Below are 27769 nucleotides of genomic sequence, written 5' to 3' on the forward strand. Positions count from 1 at the left end.
TTTAGATCATGCAAAGTGGGACAGATTACATATATAGCTCTGGAGAAAATGAAGAGTCCACTGCACTGAAACCCACTGAAAACCTCATAGTTATTCCACTGAATATTGATTTATGAACTCTTCCTGAGTTAAAACATCAATATTGTTATTTGTAAATGAATATGAACTTGTTTTCTTTGCATCTTTTTTGTTATTTTGACCATTTCTCATTTTCTGCAAATAAATACTAGATTTTTGCTAGGAGTGTCGGAGACATGTTGTCAGTAGTTCATAGAATAAAAGAACAATGTACATTTTACTCAAACACATACCTATAAAAAGTAAAATCAGAGAAGCTGGTCATTTTAAGTGGTCTCTTAATTTATTCTAGAGCTGTATATGTATTTTTTTTACAAGTAACAATTTGAAAAGTGTGGAGCTCATTTATATTACAGCCCTCCATGGATCAGTACTTCGCAAATCAACTTTTGGGTGTAATTTGTTGTCTCCACAAGCTTTGCACATCTGAAAAGCATTTTTCCCATTCTTGTTATGGCTTTCTTCTCCCACCTGTATCTCTGCAGCTCCATGAGTCTCTTGACTGCTTCTCCATTGTACATGATGCCGGCTTCGCCCCCATGCTGACGTAGAGCAATCCTCCCCCAATCATTCCAGGGCACTTGTCGGCGACTGACCAATCAGCGTTGCAAGTACAAATACTCCGACAATATTGATAGTATCTATCATAGCAAACATGCTGCAGTCAGAGAGATTTTGAGGAAAATAATAGATAATCACTGTCCAAGTTGTCAGTGGGGAATAAGCAATCCCGACAGCCGTTAGCCAGAACCGTCTAGAGGACGGAAAGTAATTTATTACATTTCCAAAACCAAAAATCAGTCTGGAATAACACAAGAAATGGATCATGGACTTCAGCCCACCTCACGTCCAGTTGAATGAAACTGATGGACGGGAACTACCACGTTAGTCGGTACGAAGGTAACCGGTAGTAAACATCCCATTTTTTGTCATAATGACACTTACTTAATATCAAGTCAAGCCCTGTAGCAGTTAGTTAGGCAAATAACTATTCACTTTTTTTTATAGTGAACAAAAAAAACTATACTTAGGTATCCCCTTTGTCATGAATGCTGTTTTAACCTAATATATTAGTATTGGGGCTGCAGTTGGTAGCACTGTTGCCTTGCAGCAAGAATGTCCTGGGTTTGATTCCCGGCCCGGCCCTGGAAGTAATCTGGCTGATGGTTTAAGGGCTTAAGGACTCCGTGCCATCGGCTCAAAGTTCCGTGCTAACGGTTGACGGCTAAGCATCAAATTGACACAACTCAGTTAAATTAAAATAGCAATGCTAAACATCTAATCATTTCCAGATCAATAAGTGAAGGTAGTTATGCTGAACTTTATGCATACGATTCCAACGGCAGCATTAATGGCAGCATTAAAACCTAAACTGCAGTAACTGCTGTACTGACATTTAAACACCGTTTCAAGCTACTGTTTATTTCTAAGTATTTTCCTGAAGGCAGATTTCCACAAGTCGGTTTTATTTGTAGCTACTGGAGCTATACCACCAACAGATTATGAGCCGTATATCTACAGTATTTGTCCGTGTGTTCTCTACTGGGAAACAGTTTACAGGCTGTTGACGATGGAAAATAAACTAAAATAATAATAATTTTAAAAAAGAGAACAAATGTCATCTTTGCTGGTTAATTCCACTTCCTGCAAACAGCGGTTCCATTGAGGATCTTGACCCCAAGATCCTCAATGGGGTCACGTCGGTGGCTTTGTGGAGGTGGAGGAACATCATTAATCACCGATGGGGCACTTACTGCGTGACGTGGACCTGTGTGGCCACTAGATGGCGTCGGCTTACTTGTACGTAGGTGCTGGTGTAATAGATGTGTCTTCTCTGCGCTTGGACTGTGAGTGAGGCTTTGAGGCCTGTCCAGGAGATTGCTATCTGTAATCTCTCTCTGCGTAGTTGGTCACTTTCCTCTCTCATGCTTTGAATATATCTGACATGTTAGGGCTTTTTACGCAGCTTTACTAATAACTGTAGTTTGTACTCAAATAAGTTTTGCTACTTTAAAACTGAAGGACAATTGATCGGTTTAAGACTTTGGATTTAAAACACACTTAAAATGGTTCAGCTTTTGTTAACATGAAATACGTTTCCGCAGAATAATTAGACAAAAGGTGGAGTAAATAATACAAAATAATTTTAAAAACATAAGACTTACAGGGTTAAATCTCTTGTTATAATAATTTACTATTCTGAGATGGTTCACTGAATGATTTCAGCAGCAAGTTCTTATTTCTTTGAATAAATGGTTGCTAAATTGATGAAAAACATCACTGCTAATGGAAAACTCAATTGCAGTGGAAATTTTTTATTTTTTAATATAGAAATGCTGAAGGAATTTGGGTATATATTTGAAATCTTAATGTTCTGAAATCATCTTGATCAGTCATCCTAAAGTAGAGAAGTTCAAGTAAGATTAAAGTGATACCATTTAAAAAAAAAATAATTTATTCTTCATAAAAAATAAGAAACAGAAAAACATAACATATTCATATTTATACATTTTTGTGGTTACCTCTTCCAATAGAGTCATATATTATGATTTATGTGTCTATTTACATATTACATTATATTTACATATTGCAGTGTTATTTGTAGATCTCAGAACATTTACTCACGAGTGAACACTGAAAGGGCAACAAGATTGGTGAAAGTGAAAATTAAATCTGCGCACCAGAGACGCTGGTTGATGAGACGTCAGTGACAACCGCAGCTTCCAGCCACCATGTCGTTGTACTGCTTCAACACAACATTCTCATCATCATCAAAGTACAGCAGGTTGATGGAAAACAGCTTGTCGGGCACGCAGCACGGCGTCTCGATGCCTCGGATCAGCTTCAGGGCGTTGATGATGGATTGGACGGTGGCGTGGTTGGTCGGACTCATGTTCTGACCCAGGGGGAAGGAGCAGGACCCTTTGCAGTGATAAGCGTTGTAGCCACGGGGAGACACGATCCAGCCCGACCAGCCGATCTCCTCGAAGTCTACATACAGAGGCAGGCGCTGGCAGGGCTTGGACAGGACATCCTCTTTGCTGTAGTCTAGGGAGCGAGCAGTGCGGGAGGATTCGACTAACACTGGGGTTTGGGAGAGGAAGGAGGTGGCGATGGCCTCGTGGGGATCTGGAAGAGAAATAAATGGTTGCTTAGATTAGTAAACAGGATCAGATATTTGTAAAATAGTGACAGTAAACCTTTCCGAGAACCAAATACAATTTAAAAAGGAATTTCGGAAAGTATGCTAGCTATTTCAGTGTCCAAGAAACCAACCATCACATGTCTTAATGACTTTCGACCCGTTGCATTAACATCTATCATCATGAAGTGCTTCGAGAGAGTGGTTAAAGGTCATATAATCTCTGTACTGCCTCCATCATTTGACCCTTTCCAATTTGCATCCAAATCTAACCGCTCGACTGAGGATGCCATCTCCACTGCTCTTCATCTGAGCCTGGTACACCTGGAGAAAAGAAACACACACGTACAGATGCTATTTTTGGACTTCAGCTCAGCATTCAATAGGATCATACCCCAGGACTTGATATACAAACTCCCTGGGTTTCAGTACTCCACTGTGCAACTGGCTGCTGGACTTCCTCACTGACAGAACTCAGTCAGTCCGTGTGGGTAATAACACCTACAATGCCATTTCTTCCAACACTGGCTTCCCACAGGGCTGTGTCCTGAGCCCCCTGCTGTTTACCCTGATGACCCACGACTGTCGTCCCAAGTTTAACACCAACCACATCATGAAATATGCAGATAACACAACAATTATGGGACTCATTCAGGACAACAATGATGTGAACTACAGAAAAGAGGTACAACATCTTGTGGACTGGTTCAGAATAAACAACCTGCACCTGAACGTCGACAAGACAAAAGAGATCATTGTCGACTTCAGGAGGTCTCGATCCACACACCACTCTTCATCAACAATAAAGCAGTGGAGATCGTCAGCACCACTAAGTTTCTGGGGGTTCACATTACCAACAACCTCAACTGGACAACTCACATCACTTCACAGATGAAAAAGGCACAGCAGCGCCTGCACTTTCTGAGACAAATGAGAAGAGCTTCGCTCCCCCCTCCCATTCTCTCCACCTTCTACAGAGGAACCATTGAGAGCCTGCTGACCAGCAGCATCTCCATCTGGTCTGGAAGCTGCAACTTGTCAGACTGGAAGTCTCTGCAAAGAGAACAGCGGCAAGGATCATTTGGGGCTCCACTCCCCCCTATTCGACGCTGCTTAGCTAGAGCAAACCAGATCCTCTCTGATTCCACCCATCCTCTCCATGGTCTGTTCATCCTCTTGCCGTCTGGGAGGAGAGTCCGTAGCATCTGCTGCAGAACAACCAGACTCAGACATAGTTGTCTCCCACTGGCCATCAGATTGCTCAACAATCCCATCATGAAGACTGTCTGAGACTGTTTGAAAATAGTAATTATTATTTGTATATTATTTAATTATAGGCACACTTTGCTCTTGTGTGTGCTCCGGTGTCCAAGCGAGGACATTTCATTGCCAATTTTACTTATGTTTCTTTGTGCAATGACAATAAAAATAAGTCTTAAGTCTAAGATTAGTCTAATGTTAGCTACTTATATTTAATGTTCAATAGTAGTTCAATTCTAATATTTACTATGTTTTTGGTAATAAATCATACTGAAACAAGAATTTAATTGAATATGTAAGTTCAGTCAATTGGTAGCTAATACTCTCAGGTTGTATGAATGAATGTCTCAACTTCGTAGAAGTTTTAAAACTGTTGACTGGTGGTCAAAATTAAGTGTGTATCCAGCGTTTGCTAGCATTGACAGGGCTAAAGCTAAAGTTAAACCTATCAGTTAGTTTAAGTTCTAGCTGGAGATGGGCACCAGCACCCTTCCTGATCCCACTACCCACTAGGGACAAGGGTGTTAGAAAATGGATGGATGGATAGTTCAAGTTCTTAAACTTGAGTCAGTCATTACTAATGAGCGACATATTAAACTGTGGCTTTTGGGGGAACAGTTTATATATCAACATCCCATAATATTTTAAAAGCTTAACCTTTCACTTTAGCAAGTTTAGCAACAGGGCTAAATGTAAGCTTGTCATCCAGCTAATCTTCCTAAGCCAGCGGCTTCATTACTAATGAGCAGCATATTTACATTGTGGTTTTTAGGGAAATAAATTACATATGAGCCTCTTGGAATAGATTTACAATGTTTAAGCTTTAGCTAGCTTAGCAACACAGCTAATGCTAAAGTTGAACCTACAAGTTAGCTTATTCTGAGGCAATCAATACTAATAAAAACCATAAGTATACTGTGGTCTTCAGGGAAACAGTTTAGATGTCAACATATTAGAATGGATTTAAAAAGTTTAAACTTTAGCTTAAACTTGTTGCTAGTTCTGTGCTTAGCAACACAGAACTAATGCTAAAGTTGAACCTACAAACTAGCTAATTTCAAGGCAGCCGATACTAATGAAAAGTATATGTAAACTGTGGTTTTCGGCAAACAGCTCATAAGTCAGTGTCTTAGAATTAAAAAACTTTAACCTTTAGCTATTTTAGCAATACAGCTGATGCTAATCTCAAACTTGCTAGGAACCTTGTGTCGTTTCCTGCTGTTTATTTTTCAGCAGGAAAAATAAACTATTCTATAGTCAACAGAATAGTTAGAATCTAGCTTTATTTGAGTAAGTAAAACCATAATTTTGAGTAGAAATGGCAAATTTTTCATAGTAGGAATATTTAAAACATTTTTTTATATTCAAACTAACAAATTTTAGTGTCCTAACTGCCTAACAAGCAAATTATTTTCAGAGATTTTGATTAAAATACCACCAAATAAAATGTTTTCAAATTGCTACTTCAGTTTTCTCAATGAAAATCTAAGTTTGTTTTATCAGTTTAGGCCACCACTAAACATCCATGATTATATTTCACTGTCACTGGGTGCATTCTGATTTGATAAATGACATTAAAACTGAGGTAAATCTCACTTGTGCTCCCGAGTGCCGCAGAGCGGCGGCCGTCATCGGTGAAAAGCACGAGCATGGGCTGTTTGCTCTGGTGGTGGTGGCGCCCTGAAGCAAAGTGGATCAGTTTCAAGTCCGTCTGGCTTCCTTCCAGTGTCCTAACCACCACATGGAGCCCCAGGTTGCTGCCTTCATCTGCCATCCAGGAGCGGACCTTCAGGACATCACGGTTACAACACGGTTTTTATACACCGTCCAGCTTTTGCTGGGACTCGGATTATTTAGGCATTGGGAGATACTTACAGCTTGTGTGACAGTGAACACTTCCCAACCAGCTGAGTGGACCGGGATGAGTCGAGAAGACAGCAACTTCTTCGTCTGCGTGCTGTTAGTTTTTCTGATGTCCAACAGCTGATAAACACTGACCTGAGTAATACAGAATTAAAGTAGCCACCATTAGAAATTAACTGAGGAGAGACATGTACTTTGGGCCACCACACCACTAGGGGCAACCAAGAGCACCAAGCTAGCATGATAAAAAAATATTTATATTTAAAATGATTATAATAATAATAAATTCTATTTCCATATTATTTACAGAGATACTACAAAATAATCTCTTCCTGATGATGGCTGCTGTCACGTTTACGGAAATATAAGACATCAAACTTGTTATCTTGTTTACTGTAAATTTCGTATTTATCAGCTGATAGTTAAAGTAATATGGCACATTTAAACACCACTCTGCATTTTCTTCTAAATAAAAAACAGACTTGTTGCTTATTATGATTTCTATTTTTATTAAACTAGTTTAATTAAGATAGTTCATGTTTAGTTTTAGGTTAAAAATATCACAAATTGTTTTAGATTTTAATTTTAAAAATTATATATATTTTTTGACCAGTAAGTACTACTGAGCTGACAACTGTGGCCCACGTGACAAAACGTTTGGACACTCCTGACCTAGTCAAAGTCCAGACATAGGTCCAATTGAAAATCTGTGCCAGAAATTGAAAATTGATCTTTACAGATGCTTCTTTACAAGGAAAAGTAAGTCTAGTGTAGATGGCATCATTCAGCGTTGGGTCAACTCTGCATGCAGTTATTATTTAAAAGGCTGAACATACCTGGCAGAAGTGATGTCTGCTGAATGTGAGGGATCCCTGAGGACGCAGCTTGAAAAGATGCAGCTCTGCTGTGAGGACCTTCTCACTCCTTGCCACTGTTGACAAATTGAACTTGAACTCCACCTGTTCACTGCGCACTTCAATTCAAAACACAAATCACTATTAGAGACAACACCTTCTGTTTAATCGCCCCTGGTCTGCACATATAATTTAAAAACATCTTACATTTGTCAAAGAAGCTGCGCACAGTGTTACCCTCCAGCAGGTAGGGATCCTTGGTCACGCCGTCCACGTCAGCCACGGTGTTGTACAGATCGAGCATGTACTGCGGAGGCTGTTTGTGAACGTGGACAGCAGGAGGGTCCTCCATCCCAAAAACCTCCAGAAGCCTCTTGATGGCGGCAGAGCGGACCTCCTCTGATTCGCCCTCGGAGGGGAAATGACTCCCCCGGCCCATGAGCGCAGGCCACGCTGCGGTGACGCACAGCAGAGCGGCAAAACTGAGCGCAAACACGAACATCGTAGGAACTTGAGTAGATTTCGCAACTTGGAGCTGGAGTGACTCTGAAAACTCCGAGGCTTTTATATCAAACGACCCAGTTCCCCTCTGCCTGGGCAAACAGCAGTAAAGATGTTATTTGGCCGCAAATGTAAATCACCAATCAGCGAATGTAAAGGGAGACTAATGGCGGTGCTAGCAAAGTGCGAACCCCGATTGGAGATTTTATTCAAGCCCACTGCCTTCGCGTCTGGCGATGAAAGCCCACATAAACCATAGTCTGCTTTTGCAAAAAGGGGGTTCTTGTTCTTGCAGTCGCTGATGAAAAATATGTTTTTTGACCTCAGAAAAGTGCAAACGAATCAAAGTTTAGGTATAATATGAGCCATAGGTGCGGATGTGCAATCTGTGGGTGGCCAATTGCGCCTAACTGAATCCATTAAGGTAGAATAAAAGCCGCATTGTTTTAGGTGGAAACCAATTACCTGTATAAAGCTACTGGTGTCACTAGTGACACTTGGAAAGATTTACATGACTGCCCACTGAGCTACAGCTGGACGATCACCAGGGTGAAGTTGGCATCTGACTCGTTTCCACACAGGATTATCGGGATATTCCGCTGCATTTCACAACTAGTGAATACTTGAAATGGTCAGATGGATAAAATTATCCTACACTAATGAAATACTGTGAAAAACGTTTAAACCCTTTCTTCGCTGTGTAAAAATGTAAAAAGTTTACTTTTATAGATTTTTTTTCAACTTCTTTGCCACATTTGATGGGATGGAGAGCAAAAACTACACATCCTACAGAGGTCAATCCAGGACATTATTAATCTACACTAATGTCAGATTATGGAAAATACAGTTTGCAAATTGTAAAAGCAATTATTCAGTTTATAAAAAGTCAAAAAGGGCAGATTACAAGTATTTTATTGGCGTGGGGTCACCTTACGTGGAGTCCAGCTTGAAAATTGCACAACATGGATGGAGTTATGTCAAATTGTACGGATGCAGATTGTGAAACCTTTATTTTTTCAAAACAAACATCAATAATTATAGGGTTTTTCTGCAAAAATCATCATCAGAGCAGAATCATTCTGTCTGGGTATGACAGCTGGACCACATCTAATGTTCTTGTTTGAGTTTCTATAACTATAATAAGGATTTCACTAATCAAAGTGTGTGCTTTATATTTTCTTCCATCATTATAAAATAATCCAATTCAATTTTGATCTTTCTAGCCATGTTAGTAATCAAATGCAGCAAAATTGCAGGTTAGTCATCTGCTGAATCGTAAATCCTGGACTCACAAAGGGTTTCTTACAGGGTCTCCATTTAAATTGACTGAGTACAACCCATATCTTAAAAACCAGTTGGGCACAATGTGTAGATCCACATACGGTCCTGAATGGTTTAACACATTTAGGGAGATTATATAGTTTTTACCTTTTTACCTCTCATGCACCAAACCTACATACACATTTAACAAAGTACCATCATGTGCCTCATAACAAATTCCATACTTGTCCCATTTTTCAAACCAAAACCCTTTTCTATTAGTTGAAATAAGAAGTGGGAGCATTTTAGTGTAGAATCAGGTTAAATTGGACAAACTAAAAAAATCAATATATGTTCTATGAAATCATTAAAGACTCTTAAAAACTGAGACTTGGGTCATTCTCTGAATTCGGTGCATTTTGTGTCCCACAGGTTTGTCTCAAAGATTTTCATAAAATGCAAGCAACATTTTTTTTGAGAAAAATCAAGAAATGGAAATATCCATGTATCTTGGTAATGTAACATGCAAATATATTTTAAAAATTATGTTTTGAAAAATTTCATGCGTTGTTGAAGCGTAGAAGTCAGCCAAATGAGCATGTCCCCACTGACCAATGTTAATTTTTCACTGAATATAAAACAAATAAAAATAGCCAGTAACATCAAGTTATTTCTACTATTATAAACATTTTTAGAATACTTTAATCTAAATAATAGAAATATGAGAAAAATACATGAATAATTTATAAAATGGCACTTTATTGTCATGTCCCTTCAGTTTTGTTCAACCCTGTAACAGCAGGCCAATCCCTCCTTTTAATAAATAATGATTCAGTCAATTTTCCTCAGCACTCTGGAAGTGACATCACTAAAGTCTCTTCCCACTCACGCAGTAAAGAGATTTAAGTGTTGGTACAGTCTCTTACCTATATTTGATTATTTTTTATCCATAGATCGTCATCGTCAGGCTCAACCTTTCAACACTGTTAAGTACATAAATGATATTTACTGTTGTTTGGGAAAAAGTAAAGAATGGCCTTTGAAACACATGTTAATTTCTTATTTTCATCATATCAAATGTTGTTCCATACCCTAGTTGATGTGGACTTATGGCAGCTTTTAGTGAAAATCTTCAACCCCTTAACAACAACTGTGGTTTTGTTACAGGGTTGAATGTTGAGCTGTTGTTAAGCCAGCCAGAGTGTTCAACCCCGTTACAGTCTGGTCAACTTTTACTCTGGGTTCAGCCCCGTAACTTGATACATTGTTGTAATAACAGAAAATATTAGACTAATATTTGTTGGATTGTATGTAAAGTTTAAAGAATGAGTCAAAAACATAACAAAACCTGATTTAATGTTTATTTTAAAGTGCATTTTAATAATTTATGAAAAGGGCTTTTGCATCAAGTTGCCATATGCTACTTATCAGTCTGAATCTATTATGATTCAGAAACAAATAAAATATACTTACAATAAGTTATTTTAATTAAGGGACAGATGATTTCAAAGGAACTGGACGAATTAGTTTAATTATGTTATTGAGTTATACTGATAGAGGACTGAAATTGTCCCATTACGGGGTTGAATTTAAAGCAACCTAAGTAACAAAGAAATTCATAACAATGTTTGGGATTTTATGCTTAAAATGGGGAAACATATTTTCTTGGAGGTTCAAAGAGTCCTTCAATAGATGCAGTGTTCAAAAACACATTTTTTTTGTGGTATATTTTTAAGTAACCTGAGACCCCAAAATGTACCGAATTCAGAGAATCACCCAGACATATAGACTATCTAAGTAGAAAATGGGTTTCAGTCACTTTAAAAGTACCTTTTCAAAATAAAACCTTTAGACAGGTAATAAACATGCATTTTTAATTAAGCCTACATTTCTGTATTTAAAATGTTATTATTAGTATACTGTAATATTCTATTCTTAAATGTCATGTTTTCTTTAGCTGTAAGCAGAAAATGTCCTTTGACTTAGTGAACTGAGGAACTGAAAGGAACTTTTCAATAATATTCTAATTTACTGAATATGACTATACAACCTATAAAATGAGATTTGCTCTTAACATGTTTAGAGCAATTTCTAATATTTTAATCCATCAAAGATACACCAGGGTTGGTAAACTGCCTCTGTCCCTGTAACAAACATTTAAGAGATCAAAGGTTTTGTTCACTGCATGACACCTTGTAGACAAGTCATAAAAACCTTTTGCTGTGGTAGAGGCAGAAAACTATGACAGAGGTGTTGTTTCACAAGTCTGTATCAAAATGAGGAGGAATTAATGGTTTGCATGTGTTTTTTCCAGAGAAACACTCACAGTTTAGTCTTTCTTTTTCCTCAGTAACACAATAAATATTCATTAGAAACCATATATTGAAGATTTAGTTTAGTGAAAATGATTTAATTGTTGTTTTTTGATCAAACCTGATGGTCACAGCTGGACTTTCACTAATATTTAAGCTCTATATTTCATAAAATCCTTAAATATAGTCAGAAAAAGAGCTATGCCTTGAACAGTTGCGGTTTAGATACTGAAATATCAGATTTGTTTCTTTTTAGTTAAATGCATAGACATTAACAACTCCTACATCTTTAGCCTACAAACACATCAGCCACATGAATGTTCTTATTGTCTTCATTGTAGAAAAAATTATGAGTAAAAGGTCTTAATCCTGTAATTCTTTCATAAAAAAAATACTGCCTCTACTAAAAAAGCTGCAGCACATTTTTCTCTTTTGTGCTATATAATCCTTAGAATAAAGAGAGAAAAAAATCCTCATTAGCTAAAACATGACTAGGCAAGTCAGAGCTCAAACAAAACCAGGAGCTGATTTTTCAGCCAGAAAAAGCCTGGCTGCTGCATCTCTAAATCAGAATGATTTTTATTTAGTTAGTTTGAATTCTACACATGAAAATATAAAATAAAATTTAAAAAAACCACAAATACAAACTTATACAACCTTTTACATTCCAGATTCAAATAATAACATACAAGTTATCATTTTGTTTTATTAATTTTATTTACAAAATTATCACATATACATATATTACCTATAAAACAAGAAAACCTTAAAGTTTTGATGAGAGTTTGGTCAACCTCCAAAAGTTACTGGTGGCGGTGGAAGCTGCTTTCCAGCAGAGGGCGCTGTGCTCAGTTTTGGCAGCGGCAGGAGGTGATGGAGAGGAAAGTACGAAGCTGCTCATGCTGGTTGATGAAGCTGTGGCTCTCGTATCCCTGAGGAACGCAGGAACTGGACTCTCTGTCTGACCACAGCAGGCAGTTTCCCAGATCAGATGGACTCCTGCAGCAGCAGAAAAAAAGAAAACATTAATGAAAAGATCAAAATGAACATGTAAAGTGGAAGTAAATCCTCACTACAAAAACACAATAGCTTACCAAGTATTTTTTAAAAATCTGGTCTCTAGTGTAAATATAACAGTACATTTGAAATAAGACAATACTAACTTACAAGTAACTTTCCAGCAAGAGATAGGAGCTTGTTTTTGGTAAATACTTCCTTAATATTGATGAAAAATTAAGGAAATAATCTGCCTGTGCAACTAGTACTTTTTCATCAATATTAAGGAATTATTTACTAATAACAAGTTCCCCTATTTTTCTGGAAAGTAACTTGTGAGTAAGTTTTTGTCTTATTTCTAGTATACTAATATTTTATTTGTCTAAAGATAAAGAACACTTAGCAAGATTTTGTGTTTTTGCAGTGCAGTAACAGTCATCGGCAACAGCAACCCATAAGTGATCATAATATAAATTACCTTATAAAATCAATGTCACAAATTGTTTTTGTTTTATTAACGTTTTCCTTTATGTAGGTGCAGAGTATCTTTAAAACAAAATTTCAAAAAATTCACAATCAATGTTTAGACTACGTCATATATTTGCGAAACTAAGCACGTTTTGCAAATAAACGGCATTTCCTCTTATGCAGATGCTAAATAAGATTCAACCATCAGGGAAATATATTTAAGGTCTGTAATCTTATAACAAGACTGGAGAGCTAAAAAGAGCATTTGGTGCAGAGAATCAAAATGCATCCCACTTACAGAAGGTGTCAAAACTTACAGGCTGTTGTTACAACTGGGGGTGGCAGAGAAGGTGTGTGTGTTCATACTGACCTGAGAAGGCATCGGTTTCCTGTTGTGCAACCTCCCGAACATCTGCCCACATCTACTTCCTGCAGAGAATTAGCAACACAGAGAGACAGAGAGAGGGGAAGTCAGTACACAGCTGGCTGCAAATATTGACCCACTTTGAGCCGAGGAGCAGCTGCCGCTTGGAGAGTTAAAGGTGCTTTCATTCGACACCACTTGTGTTTGTTAGCTCCAATCTTACATTTGGTGCAGAGAATCATCAGAAAACCAAAACCAAAACTGAAGAAAACAGAAAACGTAATAAATTATTGCTTTCTGTTTTAGCTAAATGTAGTTGTTTTTGTAGCTTACTTAATAAAATAATTCCTTTTTTGATTTGGATTTTAATGCATAACTTTTGTTTTCAACCCTGTTTTTTCAGGAAGGAGAGCAGATCAGTGTTTGGTAAGATAAACTTAGAAAGTATTCATCAATCAACAAACCAATCGAGATTGGTTTGTTGATTGACCAATTGAGTCAATCAACAAACCATGTAACATCAGTTTAAAATCAGACCCAAACCAAATGACTCTCTAAAATAAAAAACTAATATATATATATTTCTATGTTTTGCTAAAATACATCTAATAATTAAAAAAAAAATGCATTCTATAGTAAAGTTAATTGACCATATTATTGCACAATTTTACATTTCGAAACTAAATTTGCTTAATGGAAACAAGTCAATTAAAAAAAACACACAACTAACAAAAAGTTTCTCAAAATTGGTTTATTTACCAAAACTGCAATGAAAAACAGTTTACGCATAAATCAATTCACATGACAGACAAAGAAGAAGACAACAGGAAGTGTAGGATGATCTTTATGACTTGTTAAGTGAATAAACTTGTTCATGTGTGACTCTAATTGCATTTCTTAATTAATTGAGATACCACAATTGCGAATTCTTTTTTTTTTTGACATTAGTGGAATATTCACAAAGTTTTGCGTAGGTTTGTAATGGAAAGTCTGCTGGGTTTCCTTAGATAGAAACTTTTTAAACCACTTTGAATAATTGAGTTAGATTACTGTATTGTTTGATAACCAGGATCAGTTGGAACGTATATATTTTTGTTTTTTGTAAAGTGTCTCTGTTCTGAATTGTCACTATATAATGTCTCTTTTCCAAATCCAAATCGCTACTAAATGTTATTTGTACTTAAATTCTTTGTCTTTGGGTCTGCCGAGTGCAACACGCTGTGGTGGTTTTCACACCCGGATGTCCGGTGCCAGCTCTCCGAATTGGCCTGACTAAACACCGACTTCCACTTTTGAGTCTGGTGCATAAAGGCACTTCATTATTGTCTGGCACCCAGCTAAGGCCCCGTTTCCTCTGCTCTCGATCACAAAGGAGTGTGAAGCAAGCATCTTAAAGGAATCAGCTGAATACACCATGCTATTCAGAGAAATTAATGGCGTGAAGGAAGTTGTTTTTTTTCTTACTTACTTTGAGCCTTTCTTCTTTGAGTCCATCTGCATGCTGGACTGTTTCATAGTAGTACTCCACATGGGGGACCCTGTAGCAGCTTTCCTTCAGCTCGCAGGCCGACACGGTCTGGACCACATCCACTTTGTTAGGAGTTTCCAGCAGCGCTGAGTCAAACTTTGTGGGGACGCAGGAAAAACCCTCTGGAAACAAACCACGAAGGAAAATGTTAACAGGAAAGAAAAGCAGTAAAACTAAAACAAGTCTGGGTTTCCATATGGAAACACTACAAAAACTTATCTGATTTGAATAATACTAACTAGAAAGGCTGGGCGATATAAGTCATTAATTACTTTTTTGTTTTAGATATCTGAAATACTGCCAAACCTGTGGCGTGACCTTTCCTCTTTCATCCACAGTTTCCGATCGAGTTGTTGAATTCATTTTCTCCTTTCACACCAGGCCATTGTTTTTTGTTTTTAAGCAGTTATGAGGCACGGTTGTGAAACCACATACGGCTACAGAGAGTTACTCAACAGGTTGTTGCTAGGTAACCAAAGAGTGAGTGAGTTAGTGAATGTCTCCAACCTAGCTTAGCTTAGCTGCCAAACAGAATTTGAGATTTCATATCAATTGGTTTTTATATAAACATTTTATCGATGCTAAAACATTTGTGTATATTCTATTTAACATAGTAGATATTACATTATAGAAGCATTAAATCAAGATTTACTAATTACTAATTAATTGGAAGAAATCAGTTTAAATACGCAAAAATCTGATCGTTTTCTTATTGTTAATATTAAATACATCAAAACTGATAACTACCAGTATAATAAGTAGATCAACACATTTTTTGTTTGTTAAAAATGCCAGATAAAGAATAAAAATATGTTATTTGATGGACAACTTGTAATTCTGCTGAATTCAAAGCTACTACCTTCTCGTAGTAGTAGCTACTACCTTCATGTAAGAACATGCACAAGTTTTCCTCTTTGGAGTGTGGAAAAAAATTGTAATCAGTCCAAATCGGAAAAACAGAAGTTGTCATAGCACTGATATAGTGATCAGTATCTACATCTCTGCATCTCTACTAAATATTATATTATTAAAATTCAAGCAGCCGAATCTGAAGAGTTGAGAATTGAGAGGTTTTTTTATGTTTAAAAATGTTACATTTTCCCCAAGAAAGCTTATAAATCTTTTTTTTTTTTTTTGAAAGCTTATAAATCTCCTAAGAAAATATTGGCAAAGCAGAGGAACAAGTTATCATTAGACCTGACTTCAGTTATTCTAGAGCTCTTGAGGGCCCTCTGCTGCTGTGGGGGCCCAACAGCAACTCCTTAGTTTGACTGGCTATTTTTTTTATTTTAAATAGTAATATACTTATATATTAATGAAAAATGACGACCACACGGCAGCTTTGTTAACTAGTCAACCACCAACTTTAGTGGTTTTTATAAAGGCTTAATGTTGTAGATCGACACAACTTAACACAATTTTTTTTAGAAATAAAAATCTGAACACTTTGGTCTAATAATTACAACTATCTCAATTTGTGTTTGGCTGTTTGTAAATTATTCCCAGTATAAATCCAACTCTTGTGTGAAGAACTCAAAAGTTTGTTACAGAACATTAGTGGATAATCACCAAACAGACCAAGGGACACAGAAGATCCCTTATCTCTAGTGGTGCAGTTCGCAACTATGACCTTTACGGTAGAGCAAACTTTGTGTTGACACAAAAGACGTAGAAAAAGTTCAAAAGTAAATTTCATTGAAAAAATATGTATAATTGTTATTCCATTTAATTATTAAGTTGAATTTTTAAATTTTACACAGTTGCTAACTTTTGGCCATGGCGAATGTAATCCACCAGTGCCAGGCTATGAAACGGAAATTGAATTGAATTGAATTGAGAAGAGTTGAGCTGAACATGACGGTTATTAATATTAATTCAATATTTGGAAATGTGGCCAACAGGAATTGAACAGCTTCTTCCCTTCCTCCACAGTCATTGCTAAAACTACAAGCACACTATAATTTTAAAACATTCCAAAAAATCAAGCTCCTTCTACAAGCTCTCCTGCTGTTTGCTGATAGGACAAGTCTGGAACTTCACCAAAGAAATCCTCTTCAATGGGAGGAAGCCCAGAAGGAGAACTGAAGAGATGAGAGTCGAAGGGAATGACCATGCTAGTTACGCCATATCTGTAGCGTTGGTTTATTACATAAAAGTAAACGTGCCGTGGTGGCGTAGGGGTTAGCGCGACCCATATTTGGAGGCCTTGAGTCCTCGACGCGGGTTCGACTCCCGGACCCGACGATATTTGCCACATGTCTTCCTCGTTTACTGTCAGCCTACTGTTACATAAGGGACACTAGAGCCCACAAAAAAGACCCCCTGAAGGGGTACAAAAAAAAAAACCCGCACTGAACTTTGTTGTTTTAACGAAACAAAAACGTGAAAAGACCCAATGACTGAATACCTGGGGTTCCTTTAGAGCGGGAACATCCTCCCACGTCTATTACCGTCTCGTACGGTGTTTCTAAGTAGTAAGTCCTCAGAGCTGGGACTCGGATGCACTGGGTCAGCTTGACCTCGCAGTGGCACTCCTCGATGACCTCCACCTCCCGGGGCCCCTCAAACAGCAGCAGCCGCTCCACCCGCATCCCCGTCGGCTCGCACATCTGGTTCGCCCCGCAGGAGGGCAGCCGGGTCAGCGGCTCTGAGATTTCTGGGGCAGCCGAGTCGTGCGTCCGCATCTTTAAGGAGATCATTGGGGTGAACATGTCAGAACATGTTTCTGTCCTTGTCAGCGTCAAGGTATAAGCTGATTTTAGGCGATTTATAGCCAATGTTATGCAAACGAGAGAAAAAAAAAAAGATCGGTGACATGCGGTGTGATTATCAGATTTTGTTTACAAAAATGTATTTTTACTTTTTCGTCATAAGGTTTTATACATATACGACGGAGTATTAGGGCCATATTAATAAAAAAAAATACGAGAATAAAGTCAGAAAATTACGAGCATAAAGCCGTACGAGAATAGTCGAAAAAGGTCGAGAATAAAGTAATACTTCGAGAAAAAAAATCTAAATAATATGAGAAGAAATCACAATATTAAAATAATAAAGTCATAATATTACAAAAATAAAGTCAAAATAATACGAAAATAAAACCATAATATTACCAGAATATTATGAGGATAAAATGCTAATATTGCGAGGATAAAATCAAAAATAATCTGAGAATAAAGTCGCAATATTTCCATAATAAAATTGTAATGTTACGACTTTATTCTCTTCTTATTTTTGACTTTACTCTCGTCATCCTCGTCCCCTCAGCGTGGCTCTAACACTCCGTATAAAGAAAATAAGCTTATAAATAAATTACAACAAATTCACACTGCCGTCTTGTGGCAGGAGGTGGAACTGCAGCATACCTTCTTGCTCCTTAGAAATTCCAACATGGAGGAATGTTTTGAGTATTCTTGCTGTCTTGCTTCAGGCGATGATCTTATGGCCATCCCACAACGTGACCTACACATTCCCACATCTACGCTGACAGGACTCCCGGAAATGTCTAAATACCCAGAGAGAGTTGCAAAGAAAATAGACAGCAAATATCAATAAATAAATAAATATAAATAATCTACTTATTGTATGTTGGCTTCCTTACCTTGCCCAATGTACACAAAGTGACTCTGCCTCTTGCAGCACACTCGTTGTGTAAACAGGTTTCTGTGAACGATGTGTTTGCTCACTACAAAAACACAAGACAGGCATGTATCTGTCCTGTCATTTGCTGATGGATAGCATTTATTGAAGTTGTTGCAACATGAGATTCTAGTCTAAAGCAGCAGGAAAATAAAGATCATACTCTTCTGCAAGCACTCATTCTTTGTATGTTGAAAGAAAATGTAGTTAGCACCAAAACTGCAATTCCCCTTTCCAGATTATAAGATTATATTATTTTTATGATTATTTACCGTTTTCACAGGTTAGCATGCACTTTGTTTACAGTCTGTGAGATAAATCAGACAGTTGCTCTAGAACAAAGCATTGGCCACCAGTACTTACATGTCATGTGAAGCACAAACAGGAACAGAAGGAAAAGTTGAACATCCATGACTCATCTGAATGTGCTCCTTAGTGCTGTCCTGCTCACTTCTGCCTCAGATATTTATACCCAAAAGTGAATCTTTCAGAGGCCGAAGAAGAGAGAGCTAATCAAATTTCCATGATGAATGCCTTACAATGCAGGGGTCACTTCACAGGGGGGCATCGCTGTTCTTTTGTTTGTTTGTTGTTGTTTTTTTGCTGCAGAGAGACCCAAATATGCTGACCAGATCTGAGCTCCTACTAATGAAGGGACTTAAAAAGGCCCTGAGTCATTCAAAGAGTCACCCTCAAAGGCATCAATCATCTTTTATCTCAGGGGGAAGGTGTTTAGCACCTCTGACTTAAAACAAAACTGTGTCTAAACACATAAACGGGAGCAGCAGGGGGAGCGTGATCCTCACCTTCAGAAAACCCCAGCACCTTTGTGTTTATTCAACATGATACCAAATGGTCAGACACTCTTAAACCTTTCACAAATCTCAACTCTTTACTTTCCTCTAACTCATTTAGGATTCTGACTAAAGCTGTACATATTGTGCATATATTTGAGACAATGTGGAAAGTTAAGCTAGCACATTTAGAGATTGAGCACAACAAGCATCGATCTCATAAATGAAACGGGTCCGAACTTAACCCTAAGCAGATTCCAAGGTCATTTTGTGCTATTTGCCCTTTTTATTTTCCAAATTATTTTGGCTGTTGAATAAATATGTATGTTTCAAATCTGGACTATTGTTTTTTTTTATTATTATTATTTCAGAAATTACATATTAGGTTCTTAAATTAGCCTACAGTGGCTAAGCTTCATTAAAACAAATCCAAATGACAAAAAATACTCTTTGAAAATCTGTCGAGACAAACACTTTTGATCCCACGTTTATTTAACATTAAAAAAAATCTATTCTGTTATATTAAGATTTATTTTTGGATGTGTAGTTATTATTTTTGTTAAATCTTATATATGACCACCAGATGGCGGTAATAATTTACCTCGTTTTGCAACATGCAGGATACTGAAATGATCGGTAGGGATGGTTGGGTATTGTGTTTGTTATAAAAGCGTCCATGTGTAATTACATTTTTATGTTTTTTACATGGTTACAACAAACATTAAACAAACACTGAAGCTATTATTTTAAATTCCCATAATATGATATTTCAGACTCGAGTAGTTTGAAAATAGTAAAAAGGAGAAAAAATTTATTTATAATTAACTTAAGTCATAATAATGAAGACACATGAAAGTAAGTGTTGCTGCCAGTTATTGACACATCTTAGGTCATAATGATATTAGAAAAATAGTAAGAATAAATAAATATTTAGTAATATTATTAATATCTAACAAACATAACAGTATTCAAATAACAAAAATGGAAAAGCGTCCACTGCTTCAGCCACCCAGTCCACACTTTGGACAAAGATTTAGTTCTCTATGTTCAAAGCTGTTATAAACATTGAAAAAAATGTCAACATTAATTGTTAACTTTAAATCTGACTTTTTATCTTTACTCATTCTGGGCCATATCAAAAAACCTGAATGTTCTTAAAGGGCCAGTTGTGCCAGAATGTATTGATAAAACCCATGAAATAGCTAAAATATCAATAAATAGCTGTGTTTCTTGAAATTAAATAATATTAAACATCTTTTCACACTAATCAGTTCATCCAGAATTTTCTGATTATTTTTGTGTTGTTTTTTTTTTTTTTTAATCAAAATCACAGATTTTGTGGTGCTAAGTTAAAAATCTTCATTTTAAAATTTGCACTAATGTAACTTTTTAACTGCTGTATCTGTCCCGGATTATAACATGACATCAAGTAAGGCTGAGGCAGCAGTCACTTTATCCCAATGTTTTTGGCCAAGTTTGAGAAAAACAATTTCAGTAAAATCAGAAAATAAATGATGATCTGTTGATTTTATGTGAATTTTGCATAAATTCTGCAGATTTGTGAAAAACTGGAGGGAATTATAGATGTAATTTGGGATCTAGAGGGCCACATGAAAAGCTACCCGGCCAGATTTGGCCCCCGCGCCTCGAGTTTGACACATGTGCTCTAATATAAAGGTGGGTTTTTCAGCGTGAGATTATTACGGAAGAGGATTAGGGCCACCGAAGAAAAAAAGTGACTTTCTGACTTTAATCTGAGAATTCTAACTTTAATCTCAGAATTCTGACTTTAATCTCAGAATTCTAACTTTAATCTCAGAATTCTGACTTTAATCTCAGAATTCTAACTTTAATCTCAGAATTCTGACTTTAATCTCAGAATTCTAACTTTAATCTCAGAATTCTAACTTTAATCTCAGAATTCTGACTTTAATCTCAGAATTCTAACTTTAATCTCAGAATTCTGACTTTAATCTCAGAATTCTGACTTTAATCTCAGAATTCTAACTTTAATCTCAGAATTCTGACTTTAATCTCAGAATTCTAACTTTAATCTCAGAATTCTTTTTTGTTTTGTTTTTTTCGCTGGCCCTAATCCTCTTCCGTAGATTATCCTACTGCAAGTGTGTCACATATAAAAAGTTGTGGAGTCATTTTCTATTCACATCCACCTCCATGTATTTTCCTTCCAGGCGATCCTCTCCTCATAAGAGCCTTTCCTTCAGCACCGCACGTGCAAAGAGCTTTATTGAGCGCGGCTTATAATGAGTCACCTGTGGCATGAGCAAGCAGTTTATACGCAACGACTTCCCGGGATAATCCCGGGTGTCCAGTCTCGGTGCTGCAGAGGTTGATGAGGAGCAGACATCTGTCTGCTGTCACGGTCAGTGTCTGTCTGGGTCACCGGGTCAGCCACAGAGAGGCCTGCGCTCATCTCAGCTAGAGGTTTTCGCTAAGCTAAAGTTAGCTTGCAGTACCGTTTATGAATTCTTCGTGTCATTTGGAACATGCTGAATTCAATAACGGGTCAGATTTATGTGGGCTGGGTTGAAATTTTAAACACTTTTATATACTTTTAAGTGGACCTAAATGCTTCCCAAGTATGGAGGATTGTTCCTGCTAAAATTGGCAATATAAATACAGTATAAATAAATAAATGTATTGATGAAATAATAAGGTAGCAAATATTGCATCCAAAACATATTTTTAATCTTGTTTGGTTAAATAGTTTCCCTTTTTGTTTTTCATGTTCTGTATTTATTATCATATTTAACATTTATGTAATTTTTTTTTTTGTTCAGTGGCAGTTTTTTCATATGTTGATTTATTGTCTCCTCTAATGTTTTCTCTTTGCATTTTTTCCCCTCTTGTGATGATAAAGACATGTTAGTTTATGTCCCTCTCTATAATCATATAAGTTCTTATTTTTCACTTCTGGATATTATATTTGGCACATTGATGACTTCACCAAGCAATTTATTTATTTAAATTTCATTGCCAATTTTTTCAGGATCAATTCAATCAAACTAAATCCATAACTAGAAAACTTAGCATTTTCTCCTCTGATATAATATGAATTTATTTTGAAGGTATTTTAATAAAGACCAATACTTTTATAAGAAGAAGACTGTTAAATGTTTTGGTAAAAGAAGACCTTTTAGTGGTGTCACACTGTTTCCTACCTTTTTACATATAGTTGCTTATATGTTATGCAGATATGTGAAAAATTAAGTGGATTAGGTGAAACATAAAGTACTGTCATATAGTTCACATATTTATATCATTTTTGATGGGCTCTGGATTAGGAGAGAATGAAATTCACAGGCTTCGAATTCGTCAGAACCAGGTACTTTATGTTACCGTCTAATATGGTTTTGTGTGACTTTTTAAAATATTTTAGGACTTATCTTATATAAATGAAATTTCATGAATGCCCACAGACAATAAATTCTCAAATTAATCAGAAATGTGGGCATCTGATCAGCTTTCCTCTACGATTCAAGGATCCCAGCATCCTAAGGTTAATGAATCTTCATCAGTGCAGACAAAGTGTTTGCATAATGTTTCATGAGATAAGATTGCGCTGTTATTGGATCATTGCTGTGACATTTTAACAGGAGTTGTGCAAATTCTGTAGCAATTCGTTCACATGAGAGCTTCATAATTTTTCTGACGGGCAACAAGATCTGACTTTTGTGATGCTTCAGCGTTAAATGTATATGAAGGAATAAGGAATAATTGTTTAAAAATGAATTATAGAAATAATGGAAGTTCTTAATTGCTATCATGTCCAAAGTAGCAATTTTTTGAATTAGCAAAAATCTTGTAGAGGCGAGAGGATGAATAATTTAGAGCATTCATACAATGACTGTATAGATATACTGTAGATCCACATGTATTTCCAAGACTGAGTGTTAGTCAGGTGGTTTGCTCATCTCCAAGACCTCCAGAGGCTACGAATTGTCTGTCTGCATGGGAGGAGGCCAACACCGGAGGGGATTATAGGGCATTATGTTGTAGTTCTGGATTATAAACCATGAGACAACACTGCTGCACACAGACCAGCAAAGGTGCCAGTGCGTACTAGTGTATAGTCTGGGCGAGAAGACTTTTCAGGAAAGCCTTTTTAAAGATTTTTTTTTTCTTCTAATGCATGCTGCACATTTTTCCAGTCAACCTTTCAATTTGAGTGTTTGGTTACTGAAAAATATATTTCATTTTACTTCAAAATCACTGTATTTATTGAAATTGAGGAAAAGAGTGTGCGCCCATCTGGATTGAAATCATGTATTTGAAGAATCGAAATAATGCAATCAACACAGAGAGGAGCAAGAAGAACATTAAAGGGAAAACATGTAAGTACAGACACAGTTTAATTCCCTCTCCAGTAAGTGTGATATAAATTGCAGAAAGTTTTCATGACATTGCCTCACTTCCTTTTTCTCAATGTCAGGTTCTTATTTACGGTCAGGCACCCATCAAGAAGAAATCCTGACTTTGACATCACCAAAGGAGAAGAACAAAGTGGAGAGAAACAGAAAGGTGACAGAGGATGAAGAGTCGCTGCAGAGGACCGCTTTCGGGAAGGCCGTGTACAACATGACCCATTCGGAGAGGGTGATGGACGACCTGACATTTGGACGGCGGGTGGGATTTTACGAGCTGAAGGGAGAAATCGGTTCTGGTAACTTTTCGCAGGTTAGACTGGGAATACATGACTTGACAAAAGGTGAGATTTTGGATGCTTTGATTTTAATACAACATACAGAATCTTTCACATTTATGGAGAACAATATGTGCACTACAAAAATACAGTATTTTTTGTTTAGTTTTCAATGCAAATATCTTAACATTTTAAATAAGACACAACTAACTTACAAGTTACTTTTCAGCAGGATATAGGAGCTCGGTTTAAGTAAATAATTTCACAAGATTTATTTTAAAAATACTCATTAAACTCACAGATTTCTTCACTTATGACAGGACATTTTTCACATGTTAGAAGTGAAATAATCCGCCAGTGGCGTAAGTACTTTTTCATAAATATTAAGGAATTATTGACCTAAAACAAGCTCCTATATCTTGCTGAAACATTACTTATAATTGAGTTTTGTTTTATTTCAAGTGTACTAAGGTATTTGCACTATAAAATAGACCAAAAATACTTGGTAAGATTTTGTGTCTTTGCATTGTGTGAAAGATAAAAAGAGTTGTTATGGAAACTTCCAACCATCCAGCCTCATTTGTCACTGCTCCAGTTATTCTAAACTTTTAAATTATTATTCCTTGTGTAGACAAGCATCCATTTTCATGCTCTTGTTTACATAAGTGGCATGCTCTCTTGTCTTTCCCATTTTGAAAGAGAGGCTAAGAAAAATGCACCACACTGTCCTACAGCACTGGGAAACAAGTCACAAATGTATTAAATACGTTTCTTTAGTTATTTATTTAGTTAAAGTACATTTGTGTAAGTATGGAACTATCTTTGTGTGACATAAGCTTTAAATAAATTCACACTATATTTAAATTCTCTAGGGTAGCCAGTATTTTTCAAGAGGGGCTTGTGGCCCCCCTCACCCCTCTTTGGGGGCGCCACTGTTTATGATGAACAAACTTAAAGATGTTTTACATCAAAGTACAACAAAGTGTCTGTGCGGTTTGTACAGAGACGATTGTTAATCTTCCATTTCCTCTTCCTGTGACTCGTTTTTTGAGAAATTTTTTCCGCTCCTTCTTAAGTCACGTGTTTGATGTTACGTGTTTCAGCTTTCAGATGAATGCACAGACATCCAGCTGAGCTTAAGGAGACATACTTCCATCAGTCTGGGTCATTCCACATGTGCAAAGACATGACTAATCTCATCACTAACTAATCCATAATGTTTTCATCCTCGTCTGCTTTTGAGTCACATGGCAGCTATGTTGTGAAGGGCTAGAGGGGGGGACAAGTCAGGTCTAACGCGGCATTTTAATAGAAAATTAAATGAGGAGATTATGAAGCTTAAGACAAAATTGTGTTTTTGATTACCTTTCTCTGTGTCACCGTGTGATATAGAGAGAGTAGCAGTGAAAGTCCTGGATAAGGAGCGTCTGAGCAAACACACCCAAGCTCTCTTTGCCTCTGAGATCACCTGCATGGAGAGGCTGTCCCATCCCAACATAGTGCGCCTGTACGAGGTGGTGGAAACCTTCAAGCGGCTTTACCTGGTGATGGAGTATGCCAGCGGAGGGGAGCTGTTCTCCAGGATCACCACCAGGGGGCGCCTGTCGGACCTTGAAAGCAAGCTGGTGTTTTCGCAGGTTCTCTCGGCAGTCAAGCACATGGTGAGTTAGTGAGAAGGAGGCAATTCTCTGGGAAACGGAGTGGGCGTTGGGTTTACCAGGAAAACGAAAGCAAAAAGCTTCAGAGGAAAGCGTCAAAACAGGTCAAACACTGACGGTTCCAGGAACTGACATGATGATGTTTAGGCAAAAATGCAGGATAATTTTTGCCTAAAAAATTATGCAAAATTCACATTTTTGCCCTTCAATTTCGGAAATTAGCAGCTTCTATAAACAATCCAAGTGCTTAAGCAATAAGTTAATGTTTTTTTGGTGTTTGGAAAATGAGCCGTTTCAAAAACCTCCCGATTGTTGAGTCACACTTTGTCGTTACCTGAAAACCCCAGCAAAGCCCAGCCCATCGCCTAGCAACCCAAGCGGAGCTCCAGAACGTTTGTTAAGCTGGTTTTTTCGATATATCCACTGCACAATGACTGCTGGAAAAGTCAACTGTTTTGTTATTGACTTACCAATCAGAAACCACTCACTGAATTCTTGTTGGTTGTGCAGGAGGCTCCACTCATGCTTTTCAAAGATCTACAGTTGTATAGTTGTATATATTATGCAACTATACCTGTGTGTTGTATAGTTGTATACAGTATATTATACAACTATACCCAACTATACAGTGAACGCCAAATCTGTTTATGTTCCCCACCATGAGTTTTTTCAAATTAATGTTTGATCCTCCTATAGTAGCTCATAATGGACTGATTTGATTTTTGCAGTATTGCACACCCAACGTGAGTGAGAGGGAAGAGTTTTTCACTTATACCTCGTTTCCAATGATTGGTACAGCATGAGTCAGTGTTCCCCAACTCTGATCCTCAAGACACACTGCCCTGCATCTCTTAGCTGTTTCCCATCTTTAATGCATCTGATTAACAAGCAGAAGCTTATTAATCAGCCTTCAATTGAATTTATGTGTGTTAAAGCAGGAACACATCTAAAACATACAAGGGAAACAAACAAAGAGCATAACAAACCGCACCAACCGGTACCATACCACTCAGTGGGAACAAGATTTTAGATATAATTAGCAACTTTGCTGCTGGGAGGGTTAAAGCTGCAGTACATAAATATATTTTATTATGTAACTATGTTGTGACAGTATAGTATGAGACAGATAATCTGTGAAAAAATCAAGCTCCTCTGCCTTCTCCCAGTGCTAACCAGAAACAACCAATCAGAGCCAGGAGGCGGGTTTTAGTGCTGTCAATCATGCTACTATATAACATCTTCCAGTCAGCATAGCTTGTTGTGAATGGTAAGGCTAGTTAGCATGGCTACTATTGTCGGCAGTAACGATAAAGTTTTTCTCCACCATTAGCACATTTAGCAGAGAGTACATGAGATTGATTGACAGCACTAATGCCCTCCTGCTGAATCTGACTGGCTGTTTTTGACCGGGAGTGGTGCATTTCTTCAGACAACAATAGCAGCATAGTGAGGAGGTGGAAGAGATTAATTTTTTTACAGATTATTTGTCTCGTATACTGTCCCGACAAATTTAAGGGTATATATTTTTAAATAAAAGTTACGTACTGCAGCTTTAAAAAAGATCTCAACTTTTTAACTTTTATTATCAGCTCTGATTGCTCCAATAACATGTGTTTGTGTTCTCCTTTTCCAGCATGATAATAACATTGTCCACAGGGACCTGAAGGCTGAGAATGTGTTCTACACCCACACCTACTGCATTAAAGTCGGGGATTTTGGTTTTAGCACTTATTGCTGCTCCAGTGATATACTCCACACATTCTGTGGCTCTCCACCTTATGCAGCACCTGAGATTTTCAAAGAGAAAGGCTACATTGGACACTATGCAGATACTTGGGCTCTGGGTATTTTGCTATACTTCATGGTGACCGCCACAATGCCCTTTAAAGCAGCCAACACGACCCGGCTGAAGATTTGCATCCTGCAGGGTTCTTATGCCATTCCCTCATACGTTTCCCGGTCCTGTCAGGAGATCATAAAGGGCCTCCTGAGGCCAGTTCCCATAGACCGCCTCACCTTGACGCAGATCATGATGAGTGACTGGATGACGGGCATCGAGTACCCTCAGGCCTACCCGCCCTCCAGACCGACTCCATCACACCTGGTCGATCAGAACCACGTCCTCACCTCAGATGATCTGAGCGTGAAAGTGGCGATGGAGGATCTTGGCATCAGCGCGGTTCATCTGCTCAACAACAGTCTCGACTTGAGAAGCCCTGTCACCGGGACCTATCGGATCGTGCTTCATCGGATCCAGAAGAGAAGATCGATAGAGGCTGCGGGTTACGGTCGGACACGCACGAGTGAGTCCCTAGACAGACTGAGGTGGAAAGCCGGGTCAGAGGGCCATCTGTACAAGCGCCACTCTGTGGTCTGCGCCATCATGTAG

At 37.5% G+C, this 27769-nt stretch overlaps 3 protein-coding genes across 3 annotated transcripts; 1 reads left to right on the forward strand and 2 right to left on the reverse strand.

The window, feature by feature from the left end:
* Positions 1 to 2782: 2782 nt before the first annotated feature.
* LOC102223402 (bone morphogenetic protein 2-like) lies at positions 2783 to 7699 on the reverse strand. The gene is made up of 5 exons (XM_014471501.1): positions 7405 to 7699; positions 7180 to 7316; positions 6356 to 6478; positions 6077 to 6266; positions 2783 to 3207 (listed from the first exon to the last, which is right to left on the reverse strand). Exons 1-5 carry the CDS (start codon positions 7697 to 7699, stop codon positions 2783 to 2785), a joined length of 1170 nt encoding a protein of 389 aa, XP_014326987.1.
* Positions 7700 to 12041: 4342 nt separating this feature from the next.
* On the reverse strand, positions 12042 to 21493 carry LOC102223652. The gene is made up of 7 exons (XM_023335233.1): positions 21367 to 21493; positions 18228 to 18311; positions 17992 to 18131; positions 17034 to 17310; positions 14567 to 14748; positions 13105 to 13163; positions 12042 to 12269 (listed from the first exon to the last, which is right to left on the reverse strand). The coding sequence occupies exons 1-7, from the start codon at positions 21491 to 21493 to the stop codon at positions 12119 to 12121; spliced, it is 1020 nt and encodes a 339-aa protein (XP_023191001.1). The 3' UTR covers positions 12042 to 12118.
* Positions 21494 to 23344: 1851 nt separating this feature from the next.
* On the forward strand, positions 23345 to 27769 carry LOC102223914 (serine/threonine-protein kinase NIM1-like). Its single transcript, XM_005806308.1, has 4 exons — positions 23345 to 23414; positions 23513 to 23788; positions 25115 to 25383; positions 27014 to 27769. The coding sequence occupies exons 1-4, from the start codon at positions 23345 to 23347 to the stop codon at positions 27767 to 27769; spliced, it is 1371 nt and encodes a 456-aa protein (XP_005806365.1).

This window comes from Xiphophorus maculatus, chromosome 6, assembly GCF_002775205.1.
Source record: "Xiphophorus maculatus strain JP 163 A chromosome 6, X_maculatus-5.0-male, whole genome shotgun sequence".
In the NCBI taxonomy this organism is placed as follows: Eukaryota; Metazoa; Chordata; class Actinopteri; order Cyprinodontiformes; family Poeciliidae; genus Xiphophorus; species Xiphophorus maculatus.